The following is a 22,840-nucleotide window of genomic DNA, read 5'->3' on the forward strand; positions in this document are numbered from 1 at the left end:
ATATCAAACTTATTTAATTTAATGCAGAAAGTTGCATTTAGATGAGACCCGAGATATTCGGACGTCGTTGTCACTGATTTTTCCGACTGCAAACGCTTTGAAAGCATGCGTTAGATGTTACAGTTCAATGATTGGGTTCACGTGGTTTCCTCCGTCCCATGATTCCAAGTCTCATTTGCTCCTGTACTTGCGCCTTTCACTCGCTAAATACTTTTTTTTTTTTTTTTGTTGTTTATATTCATATTCTCAATTCATGGAAGTTAAACAACTTTATTAACAGCTAAAAATATGCCCATGAACATTTTTTTGCAATATTTATAACTAACATGCAAAAACTCAGCTAATAAAACAATTCGTTATATATATATATATATATATAGTACTTTTATTCATATATAAGTGCCCGTTTAAATATAAATATTTCTAAACAAGTGCCCCTCTTGTTAAATTTTTTTTGCTCCGCAACTGCACCACGCCATGTCGGCACTCAAAATTTATGTTAAAAATTATTTAAAACATCTATTGTGTTTATAATCACTGATTTAGTATATATCAGTTTAAGTTATTTTAGTATGAAGGAAAACCGATTTTCCTTCTATCACAATTTTGATACTATAACAGCCATTCTTTTTTTTTTTTGCTTATTATATAAATATTATCAATGCAAAAATTGACTAACTTAATACATGTTTTTCATCAAATCACATTACATGGTTAGATTTAAAAAAAAAAAAACTTTAATAGTTAATTTTAGTAAGTCTGGTTTTAGTTTCTTACCAAAGTGTTCTGGTATTTATAATATATATATATATATATATAAATAAGTGTGTGTGTGTGTGTGGGGTGCGCTTGCATAGACGAGCTTACACATGCAAAGTTTACTTTTTGTTGTGAAGAATTATGCCAGCATATCCTTACTCAAAAGTTCTGGAGGAGACAATTTGTCACTAGTTTAGCTTTCAAAGTGTTAGTGTAGTGGCACTTACACTTGTTGCTATAATCTGCCATTCGTGGATCATCTCGAGCTAGTGTCTAGAACTGAGAACGAGTTTTTGGAGTTATCTTATCCTTGCGACTCTTTGTCTCGGCCATTGTAACACACGTGTTCTTGTTTCTTTCATGTTCTATGCCTTTGTGTCTATGGGGATAAGATTTGACTGCCGGAAACTGGGCTGTTTGGCCGCTGCTGAACATTTTTGTTTGGAATCTAAAGCTAGAAATTTTTACCTGAGGTGCATACAATGCTTTAAAAAAAAAAAATACATATAATTTTATGACAAAAAAAATTAAAACTTATGCATGTTAATTTGTTAACTCAAAGTTTCGTGTCAGAATATTCTTTTTGTCTAAAGTTAATTAAATTTGTGTGAAACGATTAGCGTATCGTATCAGCCCGTACGTATCGGTTCATGCCCAAAACGATTCTTTAGTTATGTAATAAACTATCTAATCAATTATAAATGCAAGTCTCAAAATCAGATCTATTGACATTCCTACTTGTGGTTTGCGTTCTCAGATCCAGTTTTAATAATACTAGGGCATGCTTTTAATGCCTCTTTTAAGATTAAACTCCGCAATTTGTCGGCTTAGGGCCTACTAAAAGTAGATAAGATGGAATGAGAGGTTTGAATGGTGGGTCTCATTAGGCTTTTTTTTATGCAACAAAATATGATTAGACATATTCTTGAGGATCTATATTTATTAGAAGAAACATGATCTTATTATTTCATCCACCCACTCTACCCCTTTTGGTGCCTAGTAGGATGTCGTCACACATGCCCGATATGATTAGACACCTGAATTGAACCCCGACCCCATCGTGTTTCGGGCTCGAATTCCACGTGGACACTTCCCAACTTGTTTTATTAAAATAAAAATAAAGCAAAGCCAAAAGTGATATGCATATCTCATTTAGAAGTGAGTTGTGATGACACTTTGAGATTGTCTCACATGCAAAACTTTTTTTGAGTTGGGTACAGAAAACTGCTTTTCATTCATTTTAAAGTAGTCTTTCTTTCTTTCTCATTTACTTTGGTTGATTAGATTGGTATATCAGTGAAAGTCTAAAGTCTGGTTGTTAGTTAGATTGAATTTCCATAGGCACTACTCTTCTATATTATAAAAGGTGGATGAATAAAACTAAGCCTTAGCAATGAGCCCAAAAAAAGCGGCCCGGGCTGGCCCAGTAAGATATCGGGTTGGCCCGGGACAGCCCGATGGGGTTCGATTTGGTTCGATTATTTTTTTTTTATCATTTTATTTAATAATAATATATATTTTATTATTAAAAATATATTTTATATTCAAGAATTTTTATTTTATATTTTAAAAATATTTCTTTTATTTTAATTGAGCCGGGCATGGTGAGCCCGAGCTCAGGTTTCGGGTGTCGGGCCGACTTGGGCTTCTAATCATTTATATTTAATCATTTACTGCTACCAGTGATGGCGCTTTTAATAACAGTGACTCTTAAAATATATCTTTTGAAAATATTTATTAACATTTGTTTATTAGTACCCTACCTTTTGTTCATGTTTTTAAAAAAGTTAGACTTCATTTAAGCGACAACTTTGGCGAGCATGTAATATGTCATGACTATGTGACACGAGATAGTACATTAGAGTAGGGATGCCAATAAATCAGATTGGAATCGGATATACCTTTAACCTTGTATGTTTTTTTGGATATTCACATATTGGATTTGAATTCAGATTCAACTACCAATAAATAAGATTCATATCCTAATCTGATTTCACATTTCAAATCCTATTCAAATCTGATTTTTATATTTATATCGGAATCTGAATCCAATTTTTGAACAAAAAATGTAAGAGCATTAAATATAAGATACTTGTCTAAAAATAAATCCGATCAGATATTTTTGTATATCTGAATTCAAATCCAAATCCAATTGGATGTCATTTCTTAAACCCGAATCCGATCTCATTTCTTTATCAGATATTAATTTTTTTTTCATATCTAATTTTTTTGGGTTGGTTCAATGAGATATCATATTCAAATTAAAAATGTTGACCTAACAAGAACCAATGCCACTTTCCAACATTAGATCACATTGTTACCATTTTAAGCAACATAATTTCTTTTCAATTTAAACCAAATACTACAAAAAAAAAAAGTCACAAAAGATAATATTTTTTCTTTTGAAATGAAATTATAGAAACAAAAACCCAAAAACAAAATTTCCCCAAACAAATCTCTTTGATTTTTGTCGGCAAATCCAAAGCATGCATTGGTAATCAAAGGAACCGAATTTTTAGTGGGATTCCTCGTCGAAGTGATTCCGGATATATATGACAAGATCTGGTTGGGACCCACACGACTCAACCTCCCACCGAACCTCACTTAGATTATGTAGGCACCAAAATCGTGGGTGGCGTCCACGTCACCTTTACAAAAAAAAAAAAGGTGGGACCCAAAAGATTAAGTCCACATCATCATAATTGATGACGTGGCAGTTTCCCAATGAAGCGGGACTGCCGATGCAGATAATTACAATTACTGCTGAAAAAAGTGTCGAAGATCTTTCATTTTATGATTTTAGTAGCGGAGCTAGAAATTTTTATCAAAATGGCACTAAGCGAAGCTTTAATAGGTTTGGTGCTTATAGAGCCTTCCAATTTCATAATTTTAGTAGCGGAGCCAAAAAATTTTATCAAAATGACACTAAGCGAAACTTTAATAGGTTTGGAGCCTTCCAATTTCATAATTTTAGTAGCGGAGCCAGAAATTTTTAACAAAATGGCACTAAGCGAAGCTTTAATAGGTTTGGTGCCTATAGAGCCTTTCAATTTCATAGTCTTAGTAGCGGAGCCAGAAATGTTTATCAAAATGGCACTAAGCGAAGCTTTAATAGGTTTGGTGCTTATAGAGCCTTCCAATTTCATAATTTTAATAGCGGAGCCAGAAATGTTTATCAAAATGGCACTAAGCGAAGCTTTAATAGGTTTGGTGCTTATAAAGCCTTCCAATTTCATAATTTTAGTAGCGGAGCCAGAAATGTTTATCAAAATGGCACTAAGCGAAGCTTTAATAGGTTTGGTGCTTATAAAGCCTTCCAATTTCATAATTTTAGTAGCGGAGCCAGAAATGTTTATCAAAATGGCACTAAGCAAAGCTTTAATAGGTTTGGTGCCTATAGAGCCTTCCAATTTCATAATTTTAGTAGTAGAGCCAGAAATTTTTATCAAAATGGTACTAAGCGAAGCTTTAATAGGTTTGGTGCTTACAGAGCCTACTGTGAGCTTAGAGTGGGCACTACATCGGACGAGAACCCAAATCAAGCTACTTTGTAATAAAATTTTTCAAGGACTTTGGTTGGCGGAAGTAGCGGCCACACCAGCCCACAAATAGCTCCGCTACTAATTCCATTAAGTCCAAGATTGCATCAGTACCTAATATGAAGACAACTTATGTTCGCATTCTTTAAAGCCCCCTATGATATAGGAGTATTTATATAAGAATCAAACTAGTGAATGTGCCACTAGCAGGAGCTGTCGTTGCAAGTGTTGAATTATAGTTTCAAAATTTTAACAAGGGTCAAAATAGAATTTTATAAATTTTATTATAAAGGTTAGACAAAAATTTTTGAAAATTACATGTATATTTTTTTAATTTTTTAAAATCCAAGGGGAGGGTAAGCCCCTGCCAGTCCTTTGCCTTGCCACCAATCCAATCAACTATACTATGCATATTAAGGTTAAAAAAAAGTTGAATAACTAAAAGAGTTATATTAACAAAAAATACTAGAAAGTTCAAACACAAAAAAAAAAATTGTGAAAAATCTAACGTCTACATAAAATTTAGGGGCTCAGAAAAACGAGAATGTAAATTTGTTATTTTCATGATTTTTTTTTTTGAATGTATGGATTTGGACATTAAACTATACATTTTTTACGTGAATAAGTGAGGTTAAATATGAAACAACTACTTACGGGCTCAGGAAAGATGAGAATGCAAATTTGTTAATTTCATGATTTTTTTTTTAATGTACGGTTTTGGACATTAAACTGTACATTTTACGTGTATAAGTGAAGTTAAATACGAAAGAGCTAGCTGCACCGAGTGTCGTCAGAATCGAATGGGGAGTTGAATCGGTGAAACTACCGATTCAGTAAGCACCCACGTCCTTCATGCAACACAGCCAGCCTCCATTGGCCAACCACCGTCCTTGAGATCGAAAGGAGGCTAACTCGCAGGCACTCGCACTAGTATTAGCCGAGAGCAGCTCGGCCCACATCCGGATGCACCACAGCAATAATACCAGCACCTCAGAAAGTCGGACCCAAGTTAGCGGCGGAGTCAGAAAAATTCGTTAGTGGGACATTTGTTTAAAAATACTCAAATTTGGTGGAACACTTTTATATATATAACGTTTAAGATACTGGTGTGGGCAACCCAAGTAGTCCGAAACCAAGCTGGTGCGCCAAGTTCAAGCCCACTCGAGCTAGTGCGCATTCTGGTCCAGACAACAGCACTTGGTATGACCCAGCGCTCAGCTCCATGCAGGTCGCCACCTCAACCAGATTTGGGACATTTGGGTGACCCCCACATGCTGGCGCCCACCTCCCATGCACTGCCAGCAGAGTTTCCATATGGTCTTCATGTGAGCCAACCACTCATGCCATTTTTAGAGTGCCACTTCAGCCGAACACATGCCACCTATGCTATGAGCGAACCGAACACAACAACAGCTTGTGCGATACCCTCTCCTTTGTGTGCCAGATCTGTACATGTTCTGGGAACGAACCCCTCCTTAATTGACGCCGCCGTGACTAGGAAACCTCTTTAGAAGGGAATTCCAAATTTGAAGTTAGTTTTTGAATTGTTTCCTTGCAAAGGCCAGGCATCTCTGTGCTTATGTAAGCATTGCCTTTGTTCATTGTTAGACTTGTGCAATCTGAAGAATGAAAGTTCAGTATTAGATCTCTCTCTCTCTCTCTCTCTCAGGTTTCATCATGCCTTGCATGTCCTATCAAGAGCCACTGCCAATCGCCGGATTTGCTGCTGTTGTTTACTGTTCGCTGCAGCCATCTGGGTACCACCACCCTCTTTGCCATCCGGGTAGTACCACCCTCTTTTCTCTGTCCCCAATGCCAAACCATGTGCCAACAGTCCACGACTATCCGGGCTAGGTCCGTGCATTGCAACTTCACCCTTGACGCGGAGCTCTCCGAGACCATACATCCACTCCGTCGACAACTCTACCCTTGACGCAGAGCTCTTCTATGGGATCGTGCAACCTAGGCCCTGATCTACTCTGTCAACACAAAATCCAGCCCATCCGAAGATCTATACATCCTATTCAGCAGAAACAAAACAGACCTTTACGAGTCTACCCATTAAGTAGCTTTCCAACGAGATATCACATGCCTCAATTGGAGTCCGAACAAGAGAGTCTTCAAGAACGAGAGAGTTATCATTGATTCATCTGAAAACTGTTCTCATTTTTAGAAACTAGTTTCAAGCATGCTTTTCCAGCAAATCATCCTAAGTTAACGGCGTCGGATCCTTGCATGCCTATACTCATTGAAAAGGTCTTGAAATTATCTTTCCAACAAGATATTACACGACTCAACCAAACAAAGGAATTACAATCTTTTTAATTTGGTTGACTGTGCATCGAATAGAATCGGCTTCTACGCACACCATTTGTTTGACACTCAATTTACGGCTTTCAAGTGTCTCATCTCCCTTTTTATACTCGCATCATGCTGAAACTTGAGCCAACAACTTATAATTGAAGAATCTTCCAACAATCAAAAGCATAGCGAGCCCAAGTTGCTGCTCTTGTGAGTGTGGCCACACCCAACCATGACTACAAGGCAGTCCTACCGCCCCTGGCCGAATGTCACCCTCGAATCCTAAAAGCAGGCCTAAATAAGGCTTGCATCACTACGGCAGCCCACTAGGAGAAAGAGAGTATCATCTCCACACACTGTTCATGCATGTACTGCTTCCGTCGATGGAGTTGAAAGAAATTTTTTTTGGGCCAGCCCAAATGTCAAATCGCAAGCCTGTGTAGAATTTAGAAATGAAAAGAGAACGTATCCGCTGCATATTTGCACCACAAACTTACTGAGTCACACACTGGGCAAACACATATTAGCAGCTGCCATCTTCTAAATGCATAATTCTCACTCCAACTGTTCATTAGCAAACAGAGCCTGGACGACAATGTTTATAAGAAAGAGGTCGAAATTATATTTCATTAACCTGTAAGTGAAAAAGAGATTGACCAAAACAGCATACCTTTTGCCAACAAGAATTTCAATCACCAACCGGGGGTTGGACTTGAGAACTTCAATATGAAGAAATTCAATATGCCATTGCCATGTGGTCCAACCATAGCTTGTTTATACAAAGAAAGAAAGAAAAGAAAAACGAAAGAAAATGTCATGTACTCACCACAGTACAGTAAAAGATAGTACTGAACTGCCTTGGAAGTTTCTAACAAGCTCCATAACCCGAATGTACAATGTCAAAAACCTAAGCCGGTAACTATACAAACCTGGAACAACCAACAAGCACTGCGTGCACTATACAAGTATATATGAAATTATCACGTACATTTTCCTTGAGCAGTATCTCCCATTAAGTAACAAAAGCCTTCTCAATTCAATTTTGAGAAGAAAGTTGGGACTTTCCCATCACAACGTGGCAGTTACATTTTATTCATGAATTTCTAGAAGAACCTGCCTGCAAGGTCTGCGCACGGTAAGACCATGAGCATGTGATGGAAAGAGCTCAGTTTTCAATGCCGTATTACCCAAGAGAACACAAACGAACTGCCAAGCTCCTCTGACAGAGGTCCACACAAGCTGCATACAGCAAGGCATGTTTTACGTCATGTAAAAGGAAAACTCAGAAAATGTAAATTTTTGTGGAAGACTTTTATCCCTAACAAAATTCTGTACGCATGATCTTGGGAAATAAAGAAGAAAAGTGGTGACAGTGAAGCATGCACAGGCCAGTGTGCGAATGACCACCTGTTGGCCCGCAGAATAATGCATCGGATATTTTTCAAACCATCAGATCCATCGATCAACTCTTGGACAATTTTGCCTGGATCAGTTTCTCCAAAATAGCTGGCTCTAGAGGAATTGGATCAAGACAACGTTCTGCAGCTGCCACACAGACCTGCAAATTTGGAACAAGAAAGTAGTTGACAAAAATAGCACGACAAACATTCATAACTGATTCAGGCTTTCAGCCGAGCATCCAAATGATGCACACCAAGAATCACCTAGGGATAGAGATTTCATTCAAAATCAAGTCAAAATAACAAAACTAAAAGGTTCTCATCAAAATGTAGCTAACATCTAAATAGAACTAATTTCCGGGATACAACACCTGTCTTTTTTTTATATTGTACCATACCATTTCCATGAGAACTAAAGTAGATAAATCTAACACCTTGGCAGTCCACATGGGGCAATGTATTCAACTTATTTTCAGAAGGGAAATCATTTATTCATTAGTTTTAGCTGCAAACATAACTGCTAGCAGCCAGCTGTTGGCATCTATGGTATATTGAATGCTTTCCCTCAAAATCATCTTCATCTTCCTGCTAATTCTAGAATGTTGCTAAAAGGCAAAACTCCAACATGAAACAATGATAACAGTTACAGCATACTGGAAAAATGTATTTATCTTTTTATGAATGCAATGGCCAACCTCTAAACCAGTACGCTATGTACCCTTGCCAGAAGCGTTGCTTAGTTGGTAATTTGTGAAGCTTGGAATTTCAATAAAGTACCTCATCAAGTAGGAAATCAATAGCTGCATCATCATCAGCAATTTCTTTAAGAGGCGCTCGAAGGAACTGAATGTCCAACTGGATTTGCTGAAATCCACTGCGGTTAAAAGTCTGGAGTCTCACAAACTGTACAAAGCTTTTCAAGGAGAGTTTCACAATGGTTGAGATCACTGACTCCTGTAAACGAGCAAAAGCATTTATATTTTTTACATGGACATGCCTATATTCAATAACATATCCAGAAATCAGTTGCATATTACCTGCGTAAACTCAATTTTTGTGAAGATCTCCATTTTTTGCTTTAAAAGCTTAGCAAGATGACTTTCAAGCAGTTGGCTTCGAACTTGCTGTGTATTCGACCTGCTAATTTTTTCGTCCCGAAGAGGGTTACTGCGAGAGGAATTTGCACTACCAGTGCTGTCAGAGCGATGATGCTTTGGCGTTGAGCAGCGAACTAAAATCTGCTTGACTTCGCTTTCTGCAGCTTGCAGCTGGGAACAGGAAAATATATGATTATCAATGATGGCATATCATCTACTCATACATTCAGAGAAGAAACTTGAATTTTCCCAGTTAGGTTACAAAAATAGTTTCTCAAAAATTTAATACTATATTCTTACTTCTACAACATGTATATTACCAATAAATACTACTGACATGAATATTCTTCTCCCTTCTTTTCAGAACATGCAAAGTGCAAGATCAAGGACCAATCAAATTGACTAAATTCTTTTGTAACTTGTTACAACATAACATAAAATTGACAATGATGGACTACTATTGATTGGAAACACTACCTCTATACCTGGCAAGACTATGTCATTACAAAGGACATCCAGAATGGAGAAAGAGAATTCCTAAAGTATATCCATGTACTATAGATAAGGCGCTGATGATACAAATTTGTATCTATAGTTTATGGTTCTTGAATGTTTCCATTTTACCATCCTTGTCATGTTTCATCTTACTAAAACAATAACATTTTCCACTCAGGAACTAAGCTCAAGTAATTTCTGAGAAGATTATGATTGCTCCATTGGAAGCTCCATGATTAGATATGCCTTATCTCCTGTATATTGCAAGAACTTTGAAAAGACCTAAATAATAATAATACAGAAACCAAAAACCCAAAAATTAATTGGTAAGCCAGAGCCAAATTTAGCCATTATGATCTATGTGCTACAGTACAGGCCCACAGGGCATGGAAGATAGTACATGTCACTATAACACCAAATATTAAAAAAAAAGAAAAAAAAAAAACTGGAAGCCAAGTAACTTTAGCTTAAAGAGCACAACGTATGATTTACCTCTTGAAGAAGCAGGTCTACGAACATGTGAACTTCTCTGGGCTCCTTATGCTGTGTAAAATTACCAATTATGAAGAAATAAGTGCCTGAACATAACATGACTTCTCTTTTCATCCTTCAGGCAGAAAAAAGGTTGATGCATTTCAATTACCTTGATCCAATTTGGTGTGGTAATCCGCTTTTTCAGAAGCAGAGATATTTTCTGTGTTTTTGTATTGACATACTGCAGAAGATGACAAAGGTAAGAAAGAGAATTTGAACTACTTAGGCCTCAGTGAAACAAATTAATCATCATGAACCTTCTACATTTCTTGAATTGATTTCAGTCCCAACATGTCCTCATATCCTTTTCTCAAAAAAATCCACCAAAATTAAAAAATCAACTAATATGCACGTAACAAATACCAAACTTAACAGTTGAAACTGTGCAGCATAATAAATAATAAACTTTGAGCCTTCCAGCTATTTATCCTTTTTTGTGTAAATTTAAAGCGATTTATTTAATGGACAAATTGGAGAAGAGGTGTTATCTGCATCCTTCAAAACCAGTCATGCTCTCCACATCTAGTACATTCCTGTAATTGTATGCTACAAGTCAAGCTAACTTTCTTTAGTCAATATTAGTAAGTTGATAACACAATGCTATTGCATACTTCATGTCATAAGGAATACATCCCACTGAATTTAGACAAATAAGAGTTACGTGAAAGAATGAAGGTTAATTGTGTTACAATAAGGAGCTTCAGGTTTAATTATCTGAAAGATCTTATGACACGGTCTGTATGCACATGAAATTTTGATATTAGATGAGCTGGACTTCAAGTGAAAAAGGAAAGTAAATCTTACAAGGTGTAAAAACTTTTCACCAGAAGAACGGAATATTCTGCATATCTCTGTAGGTACAAATGCAGGTCCATCTTCATAATCTCTGGTACTTCCACCAGAAAAGTGAGCAGCTATTTCCTGCATATTTGATGTCGCAGAGGAAAATCTTTTAGAATGATTAAACTTTGCAGCAGAATTAATTGAGAGTGCTATCTAAACAGCGCCAAAAGAAGATGGACAAAAAAGATTAAGGTTCAAAACTTGCCTCAGTGATTTTAGGAATTGCACTTTGTTCAATGAAAACAGAGAGCTGGGCAATTACAAGAACAAGTCCTGCAAGAACCTTGTCTCCTTGTAATCCGTCAGGCAATTTCTGATCTTTACGTTTTGTCAGTATGTTGCCACCACAGAAGAGGATGGACCTATCATTGAGGGCCTTAAAGAAGTCCTGGAAACCTTCTTGCACCCAATCAACAATAGAGTCTTTCAGTTTAGCTAGTAATTCAAGGTTGTCATCCAGGAGCTGTTGGAAGTCCTGCACAGGAGAAAACTTGTAGTTTTGAAGAAAAAGAAGATAAAACTGCACAAAGTGCACCCTCATCGCCACATTTTTTGAAATTGCTGCATCCAAACTCATACACTATACCCACACTTGCACCCATGTCACTTAGCACGTCGTACATTTTTGACGATCAATCGAATTGATCAGCGACTTGTAACCAGTTTATATATATGCAAGGAGATTAGATTAAGCATCCACTATTGGTACCGCGTAGTGTCTTAAAGCATTTTTTTCAAAAATCTAGCCATATAGATGGGCGTGATGTCTAAATAAGATGAGAAAGCTAATACCATTAATTTTAAATTCCTCATAAAATCCAAATTACGCACCAGCTTTTCATAATTTGTTTCTTCAAAAACAATTTTGAGCAATCTGCATCCATCTCTAGAGCAGTATTTTGAAATGCAGGCGGAAAAGGGGCAAACCAATTCAGCAGCCCCTCGATAGGAGATAAATAGGGACAACACAATCTTTCTCTGCCTATTTGTGCGTGCGAAGTGTGTGTCTATAAGAATCAAGAAGATGCAATAGGAATATGTCAATGAAAAACCAAGCTTTCTGAATGGTAAAACAAGAGAGAAATGGAGGTTGAAACAAGTGAGGAAGGCAAAAAAGTATGTTGGTCCAGGCTCCAGAATTAAATACAAATGAAAGAAATGATTCAAAAGAAAAGAAACCTTATCTACATAATGGTTTCAACATATTCATGATATTCATGTATTGAGTTCATGACATCATGTAATTCAGAATGACTATCTTCTATGCAGTCAAAGGAGCATCTAGGAGCCTGCATAGCTTCCATGGGCATGTATGAACCTGGTTCTCGCTAGTACAAAACCTAGACTGCTAGGCAGGCACCTAGGTGCATTTTATTGACTTAATGCTTTTGACATCATTCATGGCATTATGTCTGAATTCATGTAATTCAGAATAATTTTTGTATGCTATGTAGTTGAAAGTAACCATCCAGGTGGATGAGCAGGGTATTTTTACCTAGTCTACAGAACCTAAGCAGCCACCTAGAGTGCAGTTCTTTACTTATAAATTGCTGAATATTATCTAAAGTTGAAAAAATTGAAATCAGATACAGGTTGGTCAAGGTCATAAAAGGATTAGGTCATACTAGTCAGGGATAGTTGGTTTGAGATGGTTTTGTATACATACAAATATACATCCTGACATACTCCATACCCATATTTTGTAAAGTTGTCGTGTTTGTAGCCATTCCCATGTGACTTAGCTCTCACCTAATCTTTCTCTCTCCCCCTTCTTTTTCGTTTTCCCTTTTCACACACTTCTCCACCCTACCAATTGTGGATCTTAGAAAGAGAAAGTGATTTGACTTGAAAATCCAATCACATTTTGGGACTGGTCTTACTTCACACACCCACACACATATACAAAAGTAGCTAAATGAACTAACTAGTTGGCCAGTACCAAAAAATAAGTGGATAGTTAGTGTGATAGCCCAAGTGAGATATACACACAGAAAGAGAGAAAAAGGCACCAACAGAAAGGACAAAGAAAAAGAGTAGCAAATGCACTTAAGACCCAAGAACCTACCTAATGAGTCAACTTGTAATGAACCATGGCCCCGCCAGCTAAATGATCAAGGATTAGCTGGCTGGTCACCATCAGCCAACTAGTCACTATATTCACAAGAAAGAATATTATATGAAACATAAAAGTGTTGGGCATTATGTGTCAGTTTATACGTTCTGATTCTCAGTCTGCCTAAGCCTCAGAAGAGGTCCCACCTAGGCATTTTTGAAGGTCACTGCTTCACCTGCCTAATGCTGTTGACTACATATATTACCTATAACCTTTACTTTATTAGTAGCTAGTGACCAGTATTCTTATTTGACATTTTTGAGTTACAGCGGTGTTGGAACACAATTTTTCATATGGGGGCAACTTGAATGTTTTAGAAAATACATCCATACCCAATAGTCTATAGTGTAATTGTTCTTATTTTATTGCATGCTAAGATTTAATTCCTTTTTCTACTTTTGGTACTTCCAAATTTTTATTTCTTGCAAATTTTAAATGATTTTCTAGTATCATATGATATAATAGTATAAACCTGTACCACTAACCCTTTGAGAATGGCCCAGAGTGCGGACTCCATAAAATTGGCAAAATAGTTGGTAAAAGGTACAGGAAAATTGTTAATAGCAACAATGCAAGGATGAATCCATCAAGGGCCATAAGGTACAGATGAATATGAAAAGCCACTTAAACTTCATAAAAAACAAAAACTACAAAAAATGGCTTTTATTCTATCATGGACAGGTTGGTAGACTGTTTATCCAAGTAATATGTGTTTGCACTTTGTGCTCATTTCATCAAATAGCAAATTCTACAATCGTACATACAAATAGAATATTCATTTTTCATGCAAAAGTTGATGGCAGATAAAGCAAGTAAAGTAATTGTATTGTTGGCTTTTACATTACAGATTAATGAAGCTGTACTCATCTATTTCCGCAAACTGCACTGCTCATTGGTGCAAGTTATTTGTATTTTCTTATTTAAGCCATCGACTGATTGATGATGTCTGGAGAGAAACTAAACGATGCTCCCCATAAGACATTACACAAATTGCATAAGTGCAGAAAGATGTAAGTGCACTGTCCAATCAAATGAAGCTTAGGCCACCGATAGTTGACTTCCATACAGCTAACTGAAAAGGGAGAAAATAATATAAGAGAGGGAGAAGGTACCAATAGGAGATCCATGCTTCCTTGCATCACAGCCTTTTTGCTATTCTCCAAAGCAATCTGTAGTAGATTCTCTTGCATTGCCCCTTTTTCTCTACTATCCATCTTTGAAAGGGGATCTGCAAATGAAAGTAAGATTTTAGCCTTGCTTGTCATCTAGATTTTCCTTCACACTTCACAGAGCTACCAATGACTAAATCTGATGTTGAAGGACCATAGTGGTCATTTGGTCCTTTTTCTCTCGAGTACTTTTGCTTACTCCGACTGGTATTTTGTCTCTGTTGACTTAAGCAAAACATACCAACATGATGCATGTCTTTTTTGTTAAAATTTAAGAATTAGCTCTAGTCTAAGTATTCATACATGTTTTTGTATGTACTGTCATATATCTTAAACTCCTCGTAGTTTGATGTATAACTAATCCCTTGCTTCGTATGGCCTTTAAGGTCTGGTTTTTTACCTCATTTGAGATTAATTAGAAGTGTCACAGCTCTAGTTTGAGGTTTCCCCTTGTGTGATTTCTTCGAGTGACTGGTATCTTCAAGAGTGTGACTCTTGAAGTGTTTCTACTCTCAAGTTGAGGCCTGGTCTACATTTTTTCCCCTCTTATAGTGATTTAAGATGCATTAAAACAGTTGTTTCATTGCCAAAATGAATGGCCGTGACCCCTTTGTTTCTGACCCAGTAAGTGTTGGCTGCAGTATGCTACATGCTGCAATATTGCACAAAAATGGATCATAGCATCTGTTGATTTGAGATCCAATAGCGATAGAAAATAAATGTATGTGGTTATGGGTAAGGATGTGAATGCATTGGATTCAAAATGGGGGTTTTGTCAACTTTTTGTTTCTCTCTCTCTCTCTCTCTCCCCCCACCACACACACACACACACACACACACACCCCGTTCTTGGGTGTTCATCCCAAAGTTTTTTAAGTTTTCATCGTTCAGAATTTATTTCAGCAACTTCAGGTGAATTGCATAACAAAAATGATACAAAAAATTCTATAGACTGCAACAATTTGGGTTAATTGATCGTTATTTTTAGCTTAAAATAGAAAATGTAAGTTTTGAATGCAGAGAAAATCAAGGTTCAAAATCAGCCTGCCTTTTTCGGTAAGGAACCAAGAAGAATATTTCACCCAATACTGGTTGGTATGCACAAGTATTTATAACATCATTTTCAGTTTAACACAATCTGATTCCCATTTTCAGCAATCCTGGATATAATAGTTTACTGTTTATGTCCCTATGTCCCCTTCTGATTGAACTAACTGGTAACATGTAACAGCCTCTATAAGCATCTAGGTATCTCACTATATGGATGAACAAAAAAATTACCTATATCATAATAACATGCTACTTTTCATTGCCTACTGGTTTAACCAGTTTTCTGTTTCTTAGTATTTAATTTTTTATTTGTATGTTCCTTTTCTATATTAGTTGCATGTGTCTTTCATTACTAGTAAAGTTCTTTTCATATTTTTGTTATTTATATTTAAATTCTTGAGTGCTAAGGTCGTCCTATGATTCATCAAAGAAACCTAGGCCAGCTTCACCTTTCTCATGAATTCAACATGCACGACGACTGTTACTTGTGATCATGATATAAACATGCTCAGGTTAGTTTTATAACAAACATGTAGTCAAAAACTATGTCACATGGGTACAGGCATAAGTGTGGAGCATTTACCAAAAACTTGAGTGCAGGGACATAGCTATTGCTTGTGTTTGTAGTGTGTACAAATATATGCATATAAAATTTAAGCAAATAGACAATGCATTCACGAATTATATATCATATTTTAAAACAACCAACATACTAAAATATGCACAATAAAAATGGATTGCATTTATCTACAGAAACTGAAAATAAAATAAAATGATAAATAGTCAAAATATGTTTTGATTTACATAAAATAGACATGAATTTCAGTTTTGTTTCCTTAAAATGTAAACTAAGCAGACTTGAGCTTAAGAATTTTCGTTGTATGTCTCCTTAAGACAGTTGAAATTGCTTTCAGTTCAGCAATTTTTTAGATTTAGAATCTCTGAAACCAGAGAGAGAGAGAGAGAGAGAGAGAGATCAGTTCCAAGACAGAAAGATATAGCATAGTGAGCAAGAGGGGTTCTCAGCAATGACCTGTTATCATCTTCAATATGTGTACAAGAGATAGAGAGAGAGAGAGAGATGTGGCAGTTGGAGGAGGTCGCCACTGCTGGGAGGAGGAAGAGAAACAAAGAGGGTTGGACTGGACCTTTTTCATGGTTACTTTTTAAAATATTAATCAATTTTAACTCTAAAAGGTTGACGAGAATGGACTCAACCAAAGTAGAGCGAATCCAAATTGGCCATGAGTGTGTCGCCCAAACCCGACACATCATTAATCATGTCCACAGCAAGACTATCATGCGCCCGTGTCCGCATCTATGTCCCGCTGTGCTGACACAGGTATGATACCCTTTTGGGCAAGTCCATGTACAACTCAGTCATAGTGAATTCTATAGAATCAAGTGCCATACTGTACCTGAGCTTTTATATTTTCAAGTTTCAACAAAACAGACGGTCAAACTTAAAGCAACCACAGGACAAAAGTGTGTCCTTATTTCATTGAAAAATCAGAATTAACCGGGTCCAACCAATAAGAATCTCAGCATCTAATCCATAAAGTTGTAAACATAAGAAGTAGAACTGCATTTCCCAATTGAAGAAAAAAAAGATATGGCATAGCCCAAGCAATGTCTCATCAAGTCAAAAAATTCCCTCCTTAGTAAATAGAAAACTATATATATTATGTCTCCATACATGGGCAGGAAAAGGGCATTTCAAAGGCAAAAAATGTCCATGCAGGACTCAGAACTGCACCAAAATAGGACATCTCAAGTTGTACTACTGCAATGGACCATCATACCTGCTCATGGTAATATATATATATATATATATATATATATATATATATATATATATAATAGCAAAATAAAACCTTTACCTGAAACTTGATGCAATAGCCGAGTGAATGAGCTGGTGACATACTGGTTCACAACAGAACGAATTGCCTGCAGAGCTACATAAGTTAATGGATGAGACAGGAAGCAAATGACAAAAAGAAAGATTTCACAATAATGTAGAACAATAACATGAGACGGTTATCAATTTGAGGCTTCAGAGAAGTGCATGCATGCACGTGTGTGTGTTTGTGTGTGAGAGAGAGAGAGAGAGAGAGGGAGAGAGATTATACTCCATGTTAAGAAAAAATGCGTCAGACAACGCATGTCCATATTATAAACAAGCAAGCATCAAACACAGGCAGGATTTATTGCAACTTCAGGATAAGCGATACCTAATTTTGGGGTATATATATGTCAGTGTGTGTGTGTGTGTGTGTGGGAGACACCGAGGTGAGGAAATCCTGGACTCTACCCCCCTTATCCTGAAAACCAAGTGGAGAATGTTGGACCCCAAGAGGTCCCAACTTTTTTCATTCAGGTGTCAAGGGGGATGTTGACGTGTTTTGTATGACTGGGTCCGGGTCTGGACCTGACCCAAACCGCAGTCCATGTTGAGTCCTATTTAAGTAAACTGTGTAACCCTAATTTCGATGTGAATGAGAATTAAGAGAGACAATGACCGGCAGCAAGTGGGCCACGGAATCATCTCTTATCATCATGGTTTTTTCCTCATGTTGAGGGTTTTACACGTTACATTTGTGTTCTTTGTGTGTTTTTCTGTTCAACAGGAGAGAAGACTACCTGGCAGTAGGTTGAACTCTGTGCATTTGCACATTTTTTCTGCTCTGTTTCACTCAAGATTTTCAGAGAACTTATTAAAGGCCATTTTCTTTCAAATTTTCTCCTCTATCATTTATTTATTCACTTTCTAGTGTGTTTGTCATCTCTTGGTCTTTTAATTGACCTGTAGAATTGAGAAACACTGATTAGAGAGAGAGAGGGAAATGATGATCTTGGTGGCTGGGTTCGCAAACAGTTGGGCAGATGTTCATTTTTTAAAATCACTTGATTAGTTGTTCTTTGATCTGTACTCTTATTGAATCTGATTTCAAGTTTTTGGTGATGTTGGTATTGAGATCTCAACCTCAAACTTGTATGACCTTGTTGAAGAAGATTTCACGAAACACATAACATGCCCTGTTCCTGACATATTAAGAAGTACCTTCCAAAAAGGGATGGTACTTATTTTTTGGTAGAACAAATAGCCAGCATCTTTAATGCCCATCATGCAATCATTTCCTGTATGAGTTTAGCACTAAGTTGTTACGAGTGAGGTGGAGTTGGTTTTGGATAAGTATCCTTGCAAATCAAGCATAAGGAAGAAATCCTCCATAACATCAGCCCAGCAATCGAACAATGTAACTCCTCTACCTACCATAAGCTGGTTTAGGATGGCTCTTGGCAGCCACCTTACACCAGTTATTCTGTATTTTCCGGTGCTTAGTAACTCATCCAAACAATCAAGCATTACCTAAGGGGGTTTATTTTGTTTCAACAGTGCCCAAATGTCTACTGAGACATTCTGTAGTCTGTCCTGTAAGTATGATAGATCGATGGTGCATATGAACGCAAGCCTAAGTGTTAAAGACACAGCCTGTCAACTTCCATATTTGTTTCTCACTTTTCTGACCCAACTCTAGAAGTGACACAAAAAAGTGAGCCATGTTGACAGTGACATCCTGTCCTACACAAAGCTTCGCAATGGACCTGTCATGAAGTCTCATCTGAGTATCCTAAATGCCTCTAAAGGAGGATTTTAGACACTTTCTATCAATTTTGTTTGTGTGCATGCATGCATGAGTGAGAATAAGAGACCTCTAGGGAAAAAATGCAGAGAGCTGCTTCAGGCAAAACCTCATCCATCAATGTCACATCAGTCCAAATAATCCCTGCAAATGTCCAAATAAGACAATGTGTGAATAAAAACTCTAACTAATCCAATCCAAACACATGAAGAGGACTTTTGAAATAAACACTTGAATTAATGTGTTTGTGTTTTAGAAATCTGAAGCCAGATCAAAGTCCGCAAAGAAACTTTAACAGTCTTCAACTCTTCATGGAACAAGAAGCAAGGTTTCACAGAAAAACAAGTAAATTATAAAAACTAATAATTTGGTATAAAAAATTCATGGTAGCACATCCAAGTTGAAAAAAAATCATTATCAGCAAAGGAACAACATCCACAACAGTCTAGTAGTTCACGAGGTTTATGATCTCCACTGCAAGCAATGCTCTGTTTCTGAATGAAAGATAAATGGACAAAAAGGGAACCTGTTCCAAAATGGATACTCTCTTCTTACCATAATATGAGCCCTAACAACAGCTGCTTTTTTGCTTATAATTCATGAAAGCAGCTCAAGAATAGGATGATTGTCAGAAGTCCCAGAAGATAAAAAGAAATCATGGGAAAGATAAAAAATCAAATGCTCTATATCAGACATAGGATGCATGATATCAAAGACAGATACGACTCAGAAGATATAACTGCAATTGCAGATAGAGATGAGTATCAATGTATTCTTTGGTGGGTCAAACATGGCCATGCATAACCTATTTTCAACACCTTGCTTTCAGGTTATTAGCTCAACCTGCTATATCTTCATGCCACGGATGAAATTGGAAGGCATACATATTGAAAATATTAAAAAGAAACCAACTCACAAGCAACCACGCAAAAGATTTGGTTTGTCTTCCAACCTTCAGTTGCTTTCATGAACTGAAGATGTATAAGGTATCTTTTTATATGTTTCTTCTTATTTTTAATCTATAAGATCAAAAGCTCTTCTATTTATTTGACATTATATAAATACAGTTTTTTGATTGTGTTGCCGAAGGGAGGCACCAAGATCTGGATATCAATGCTGAAGAGTTTAATTTATACGACAAAAATGAAATACAACCTCTAAATATGGAATTATGTGATCCTTCTAAAGAGGTGGAGGTAGGATCATGATGAAATTTTATTATGGATTACGAACAATTTTGTCATTTTTAGTTGCCATGACTCAGGCTCTGTCAATTATTTTGCTTGAATTTTAGAGATCAGTGCAATGGTCTAATGGTTTATGCATGAACTTGTGGATTTATTTTGCTTGTGTGTGTGTGAGAGAGACAAAGAGAGAGAGAGAGAGAGAGAATGGTATGGCCCAAGTTTTCTATGGCTTGTATTTCCCATTCTAAACATTTGATTAATTGGTTAAATTGCCAAAATAATTTGGTGGATGCAATTTATATGGTTCATTAACAAAGGAGAACCTCTAAAGCACAATAATTCTAGGTGTAAAAAGGAGAATCAGGGACGTAAAACATTAGCAGCTCTTAAATTTTTATGGGTCAAAAGGACATGATTTTATTTCGAGAAAAAACATCTGATTAGAAACAGTTACTACATCCATGGCCATGCTGGATCATGAGCAAGAAATGTCCAATGTGATTTAGGAAACTCGGGACTGCCACTTGTTTAAAAAATTACATACATGGAGACATCGTCAAGAGTAAAATAACACTTATGATTAGTAAAATGACCAGGTTAAAAAATTAAATGTGCATTATTAGTGGCATCGAGACATCGTCAAGAGTAAAATTTCAAGGATGAAGTACTTACTGAGCATTGTCAGAAGATCAGACGCAGTAACACTCTCCTTTATGTCCTGCTGAGTGGCTTCAAAACGCCTACAGCAAAGAGGAACAAATAAGCCACAAGTTGGACCTTGAATGTTTTTGGCCATGATGGTATGGGCTTCAAATCCAAGGGGGACCAAGGAGGATCATAGAATCCCTAGGCTTGATAAGAACTGAATTCATTCAGAGCACGCATAGGAGATGGAGTCCCCCCATCAATGTCTGAGACAACTTAGAGGCCAGATCTTAGACAAAGATTGAAGATCCAAAATATGTTAGGGGAGAGATGTGTATCTCAATTTTTTAGATCTCCCTTGGATTTGATTCATGTGCAGCCTAAAATAAGCAGCAGTAAAGTGATACTTGGAGAAAAGGGCTTTAGTTATTTCTATGAGGCGCCTTTCAGAATCAGGGAAAATCACTCGATAAGCACGAACTGTCTTGGCCAGCTCGCCAATGGATGCCTGACAACATATACATATAAATATTGTTACTAAATTATCATGCATTTGGAACAAGGCAACACTTGCTCAAATTACAAGATAGAATTGGAGGCATGGATCATGCTTATAAAGATAATCCTAACAGTTATTCAATGACAATAATCTCTTTGATTTCTAAACCCTACTCCTTCATTCTGCATTTCCACATGCAGGAGGATGCTTTATCAAGACAAGGAAAATAAAGAAATCACCATCCACTTCAACACAGAACTCAACACAAAATAGCCATCACTAAACAAGAAGCGAAGAATTTGGTAATTCCACAGTCGACTAGGCTCTTTTTTTTTTTTGACAGCCTAAAAATTTTGTTGTTTTTCACATACTCTTCTTTTTTCTTCTTTTGAGATAGATCTTTTTCCATTTCTTCTGTTTTGTGAACTTTCTTTTACTTTTTGCAATTGCATGTGATTTGGTATTAAAAGTATCTCAAATTTTGTGTGTGAGCATGCATGTATGTGTGTTTGAACTTTGAACTAACAGTTACAATTCATATACCGATATATCTTTAATATCTTTATGTTATTCTTTTTCTTAATATTATTTCTTGTTTTCTACAATTACAATAAGAGATAGTTTAAGATGAACAATGTTAACATGAAAGTCATTATATTGAAGATATATGTTGCATCTTCTGTTAATTAAATTAGTACTTTATGTTTTGTTTCAGGATTTAGCTTTAGAAATTAGAATTAGAGATTTAACAATTAGGACACGGTAAGATTGGATGTTCTATCACATTAAAAAGCATTTGGTATTTACCTGTCAGATTTTTTATGATATATATTGTAAAATTTAATTTCAACTTCACTAAATTTGAGCTTTCAAACGTTTACTTATGTTTGTTATCGTGTTATGAAATATGTAACGTATTTGTGTTACTGTACATTTAAATTGTTTTATTGTTATAAGATGATAGTTATAGGTTTTTTACAGACGATTGCTAGGTTTTTTATAGACGATTGCTTCCACTGCATTGTCAAATAGCATATGTTTTATTTTTTCTAGAAGAACCACTTAATGTGCCTAGTCCCACCTAGGCTCTAGGCTCATTAACTACACAGACTGCACCCAATGCTTTTGACAACATACTCTCTCTCTCTCTCTCTCTCTCTCTCTCTCTCTCTCTCTCTCTCTATATATATATATATATATATATATATATGTATATGTATCTGTCGCACGGAGAGCTGTACCAGTACCGGTCCGCACTTGGGCGCGGCTCGGGTACGTGTGTGACCATACCGGGTATGGTCAACGTATCTGGGTACGTATCTGGCATTTTTGCACTTGTTCAAAGTTGATCGAGTCCAAATATGTCTTTAAATTAGGGCTTTTTTTTTTACTTTAAAACAAAATGCAAACCCTCGACTTTTGTCAAGGGTTCTATGTATTACTCACTGCAGTAGTGCATGTGGAGTTCTCCGGCAATGTTGGCTGCTCCGTCGACTAGCTTCCGGCATTTTCCGGCAAGAGGCAATCTCTCTAGCGAAGGGCGATGCAGCTGCTGTTGTTCAGCG

General features: G+C 36.6%; 1 protein-coding gene across 1 annotated transcript in view; it reads right to left on the minus strand.

The window, feature by feature from the left end:
* Positions 1–7,326: 7,326 nt before the first annotated feature.
* Positions 7,327–22,840, minus strand: part of LOC116254205 (vacuolar protein sorting-associated protein 51 homolog) — a 30,943-nt gene continuing 15,429 nt past the window's right edge. Inside the window, exons 9-21 of the mRNA XM_031629411.2 lie at positions 21,184–21,284; positions 20,804–20,871; positions 19,015–19,088; positions 17,181–17,247; positions 14,194–14,309; positions 11,174–11,443; positions 10,930–11,046; positions 10,235–10,306; positions 10,084–10,134; positions 9,037–9,267; positions 8,777–8,953; positions 8,007–8,157; positions 7,327–7,838 (exon numbers count right to left, since the gene is read on the minus strand). Coding sequence (XP_031485271.1) covers positions 8,062–8,157; positions 8,777–8,953; positions 9,037–9,267; positions 10,084–10,134; positions 10,235–10,306; positions 10,930–11,046; positions 11,174–11,443; positions 14,194–14,309; positions 17,181–17,247; positions 19,015–19,088; positions 20,804–20,871; positions 21,184–21,284 — 1,440 coding nt within the window. The 3' untranslated portion in view covers positions 7,327–7,838; positions 8,007–8,061. The remainder of the gene's footprint in view (positions 7,839–8,006; positions 8,158–8,776; positions 8,954–9,036; positions 9,268–10,083; positions 10,135–10,234; positions 10,307–10,929; positions 11,047–11,173; positions 11,444–14,193; positions 14,310–17,180; positions 17,248–19,014; positions 19,089–20,803; positions 20,872–21,183; positions 21,285–22,840) is intronic.

This window comes from Nymphaea colorata, chromosome 5 (assembly GCF_008831285.2).
Source record: "Nymphaea colorata isolate Beijing-Zhang1983 chromosome 5, ASM883128v2, whole genome shotgun sequence".
NCBI classification, from domain to species: domain Eukaryota; kingdom Viridiplantae; phylum Streptophyta; class Magnoliopsida; order Nymphaeales; family Nymphaeaceae; genus Nymphaea; species Nymphaea colorata.